We start from the raw sequence: 4,827 nt of genomic DNA, 5'->3' as shown, positions 1-4,827 counted from the left end.
ACAAATACGTGGGCCATCCAATATCTCCCATTCTGAAACAGCTCATTGATGATACTGTGACAAAGGATGAAGGCATCATGTGCATTCCTAGGATATTTAGCAAGCACATTTAAGAAAATTCCATGATGATCCACTATGGCCTGGACAGTGATGGAGTATGTATGCTTCCTGTTTCTGTACAGATGGGATGCTGCAGTAGGGGCTACTAATTGCACGTGTGCAATCAGTTGCACCAAGAACATGTGGAAATCCTGCTATGGTGAGAATCCTTGTGTGGCAGCCAGTTGTTGTGGGGTTTTGGGGAGACAATGGTAATGGGGTGCTAGTTTAATGATGGCAACCAAAACAGAGGGTAGGAAGGCAGAAACTGCTCCCTGTAAGATTCCTGCCAATCTGGCTGTTGTGACTTGGAAGGAAACTGATGCCAATTTTTGGAGAACATCCATAGGTTTTACATGTGGTGGGAAGCTAATAGGACTTGCAGTTGGTGGCTAAAGATTTGGCCCAATCTTCTACAGTAATTCCATGATGTAATCCCTCTTGAGTCTGTAAAACTGTATGACCTCTTCCTCCCTGAGGTCAATGAGGGATATGCACTGCTGGAAAACATGCTTCCTCCTCCTTCACTGCCTGTGTGATGGTGGTCTCCTTGGTACACCAAGTTGCACCATGATGACGTCCGTGGCGCAGGTGAGCTTGCCAAATTGTTTTGTGAGGTTGCTCTTTTTATACCACAGCCACTGTGTCATTTCCTACGCTTGATTTGCAGCTGCACAACAAGTCTGCTGCTTTTCAGGCTTTGTGTTGCACTTCCCAATGATGCGTGATGTATTGGTAAACCCATAAATCCCACTGCATTACATTTGCATTGTGCATGGTGCAGCTGGTTTCAATGTAGCTTTTGCCCTAGGCAACCCTTATAGAAAACTATGCATTTTTGCAAATGTATTGTTTTATAAATATGGCTTACTGCTTGTGCTGCCGTTGCTTCACAATTTGTGCCTTTCATAGATATCCCCTTAATATATTCGCAGCAGCAGCCTATTTATCCTTGTCTTCTTGCAACTTTTCTCTCCAGTGCTGCCCTCCCAATCCTTAGCATTTCAGAATAGAACCCCTTGTTTTGAATAATGAAGTCAGAATGCATGACAGTTAGGAGCTTGCACTGCCATTCTGAAATATGTTTCTGGGGTTTCACTTCTTTAGGAGGAAGAGCTGGGACTCGGCTGTCTTGGTCTTTCTGATGTTGTGTTCTCTGAAGGTCAGTACTGTGCTGAGGGTAAATCCGAGTTATTTCACATTGTCAAATAGCTGAGGGGTGAAGCCTTCAAGGTTCTTGTTGGATAGCCAAGCTATGATTTGTGGTTGCTTGGAGCTGTTGGAGAATTGGTGGAGCTCCAACTTTATTTTGTTGAGTTATTTAGTTGAGTTGTAGGTTCATACTTGACATCCATTTCTGGATTACCTCAAATCAGGTTTTGAGTCTATGAATCTGATAGGTCGAGTAGACTTGAGTGTTGCTGGAATATTGATGGGTCATCTTGATGCTATCAATGAGTAGGGATACAAGAAATTCTGAAAGAGATTGAAAATGAGAAGAGAAAGGATGGATTCCCTCAAGACGTCTCTAGGAGACAGAGAGTTTCTACAGGTTTACAGTTCTTCTCTGTTGAAATTGTTGGCAAGCAGGTGCACCAGTACAGAACTGTGTTGGAGAAGACCCTGCATAATTTCAAGGCCTCAATCAGTGCTTGATGGTCGAGTGTTTCTGAAGCTGCAGAGAAGCGTAGTAAGAGCAGAAGGCAGGGCTAATTTCTTTTATTTATGAAGAAGGCATTGCCAACTACTTGCAGAGTAGCTGTTATCACGCTGCAGCTTTGTCAGATTAGCATTCCATCCATCACCTTATTTTGATGCCCACAGCATAGTCTTCAGCAACATTGGTTGTCATACAGACAATTGCTATTATTGATCTGTGTGTGATGGTGGAGACTGCTTCCCTAATGATTTAGTACTTGAAGGAGACGTGGCTGATAGGTCAAATATGAGTTTGGCCAGCTTTGAGAGCATTTAGGAAGGTTCATTAGCTAAGGGAGGAATTAATGATGTTGAGAAGGGGTGTAATGACACCTCCCGGTGGTCAGTGCAGGATGAAGATGTCAATACAGGGTTCAGATTGAATAACAAAATCAACAAAACGACAATTAAGAGTATCTATGTACTCTGGAAATAACAGTTCAGATAGGTGAAAAAGTCAAAACAGAATGGGAGCAGAAGTCAAAGTATGGACTTGTAGGACAAATAGATATTCAGCAATATGGATGATTTCCCTGCCTCATTTGCAAAGAATGGTGCATTTATTAGGATGTGTACAGGGCTAGGTGATGGATTCATAATGATAACAACGTTTTCCTAGAGGAAATATATGTGAGAATAGACCTTTTGGGTGGGACAAATCCTCATGGAAACCTGTAAAGGTTTTGTGATAGATTACATGTAACCTATAATACCTCAGATATGTTTTTGACCAAAAAATGCATTTTGTTTATTCAGGGGATTAGATGAAATATATACAAATGTAGATTGTGAAAAAAATCAAACAGGCAACACACAGATTAGTCCAGTGAATAGGACTAAAGTGCCCGTCTGAAAAAGAATTAGGAAGGACTGATTGAGGAAACAGCCAAGGTTGGGCTATAGTAACAGAAGACTCAACAAGTGCAGTAAGGACATAGCTGAAATATGCAAAGAGCTATTTATATCATAAAGAGTAGTTGTTGCAATTCTCCAACTAGCCAAAACATGTACAGCTTTTGGCTTCTGTCCTCTACTTCCTTCTGGTATGCTGCCAATAATTCTGTTTGTTCATTTCTACTAAACTGCTTCAGTAAGAGATATATATCACACCAAACAATTTAATTTGTTTCTTTACAGATTCATTTTTTCCTGTGCAGGTTTTCATTTCTGAGGCATTGATGTATTGTTGCAAATATAAAAAGGAAAAAAACATGGACAACCATACAGATGTGATCTGTTTCCTGCTATCAGGATTCCCCATTGATGTGGAGCTTCAGATCTTTTTATTCTTCATATTCCTATCCGTCTACATTTTCACTCTAACAGCCAACATTGCAATCATCACCCTTGTAAAGTTAGACCAAAAACTTCAAACACCAATGTACCTTCTGCTCTCTCACCTGTCGATTATTGAAATCTTTTACACCTCAACTATTGTCCCAAAGATGTTATCCACCCTTCTCCAGGAGAACGACATCTCTTTTGCTGGCTGCTTTACTCAGCAATACTTCTATGTTAGTTTGGGTACCACTGAGTTTTTTCTTCTTGGGGTGATGGCAGTTGACCGCTACTTTGCCATTTGCAACCCGCTGCGTTACACCGCCATCATGAATGAGAAGATTTGCCTTCAGGCTACTGCTGCCTGCTGGTTAGCTGCATTCCTGTCTATGTTTTTTCTGGTGATTTTGGTATCTGAACTCCCCTTTTGTGGTCCATACATAGTCAATCATTTTTTCTGTGACTTAGCACCATTGTTGAAACTCTCGTGCATTGACACACACATGATGGAAAGTTTAGTTTTCTTCTTTGGCTGCTATGCCATCCTTCCTTCCTTCCTAGTAACTGTAGTTTCCTACGTCCTCATTGTCTCCACTATTCTAAGGACCCCATCCCAGATGGGAAGAAAGAGAGCCTTCTCCACCTGTGCGTCCCACTTTACCGTAGTAGTGATATTGTATGGAACAGTGATCTTCCTATACGTAAGGCCAACACATGCATACCCTATTGAGATCAACAAATTCATTGGTGTCTTCAACACTGTAGTTACTCCTCTTCTAAATCCTCTAATTTATTGTCTAAGGAATAAAGAAGTGAAAGCAGCTGTGATAAAGCAATTCAATACAAATGCACTGAGAAACAACTTGGCACAATGAAATCAATGCATTCTAATGGTACAAGGAGTAGTTACACCGACCAACTAGCCAATGCACTTTCCCAAACTCCTTTATGTGCAGTATAATTCAGAAGATGGTGTGAACATGCATTAATTATACTTCACCATTCAATGGCTCCACGCAGAATAAGACATGGTAGGCCTGTTGAAAGGTATTGAGTGTAGAACATCCACTATTAATTGTGAAGTGCCTCCTGGCAAAAATGCAATGAAGACTCATACCAATATCACAGCTATCTATTGAATGTCCTGACAAATGTTCAATGTTATTCCTTATATGATTACATTATTAAAAACGCCAGTGCCAGGCTTAGGACGAGTAGCAATGACCAGAATATGTGCATTGTATTTCTTAAAATCATTTTATGATTTTGTCATATGACTTTTATAACTTACATAATTCATATACAATATTGACAGCCGGGAAGATGGTATTTCATATATTATTATCTGTGGGACTGTGTTCTAGTCCATATTTTCATTACATGAAGGTCATGACAGTGTGAGATGTAGAGAGATGCTTGTACATCTTTCATTGTCATTTTCTTCTAATAAACTGAAATGCATCATTTGAATAAGGGAGTCTGATAGTAAAAGGGAGTCTGATAGTAAAAGTGGCGTGTACGCTCTCACAGAGGGCAACAACATTTCGTATTGAGATGCATTCTTTGATTCTGTGTTAGAGACACTGATCTAGTTCCACAATCCAAGTGAGTGAGCATATGATTTGACACAGCAGGGTATGAGAGTATATTCTTTGTTATGAACTGTATGAAATTAGTGGCCCCCATCTTGTCATAAGCACTCCTCCACCTAATTTAAAGAAGGGGTAAGGTGGTGCTGCCTCTATACCTATC

At 40.4% G+C, this 4,827-nt stretch overlaps 1 protein-coding gene across 1 annotated transcript; it reads left to right on the top strand.

Annotated features, from left to right (window-relative positions):
* Positions 1 to 3,008: 3,008 nt before the first annotated feature.
* Positions 3,009 to 3,950, top strand: LOC138301676 (olfactory receptor 6M1-like). Its single transcript, XM_069242191.1, has one exon. The coding sequence runs from the start codon at positions 3,009 to 3,011 to the stop codon at positions 3,948 to 3,950; it is 942 nt and encodes a 313-aa protein (XP_069098292.1).
* Positions 3,951 to 4,827: the final 877 nt, after the last annotated feature.

This window comes from Pleurodeles waltl, chromosome 6 (assembly GCF_031143425.1).
Source record: "Pleurodeles waltl isolate 20211129_DDA chromosome 6, aPleWal1.hap1.20221129, whole genome shotgun sequence".
NCBI classification, from domain to species: Eukaryota; Metazoa; Chordata; class Amphibia; order Caudata; family Salamandridae; genus Pleurodeles; species Pleurodeles waltl.
This window is presented reverse-complemented; position numbering and strand designations above follow the sequence as displayed.

What these genes read in the sequence shown, in the direction of transcription:
- LOC138301676 (XM_069242191.1), top strand. Translation starts at nt 3,009, where the DNA reads ATGGACAACCATACAGATGTGATCTGTTTCCTGCTATCAGGATTCCCC.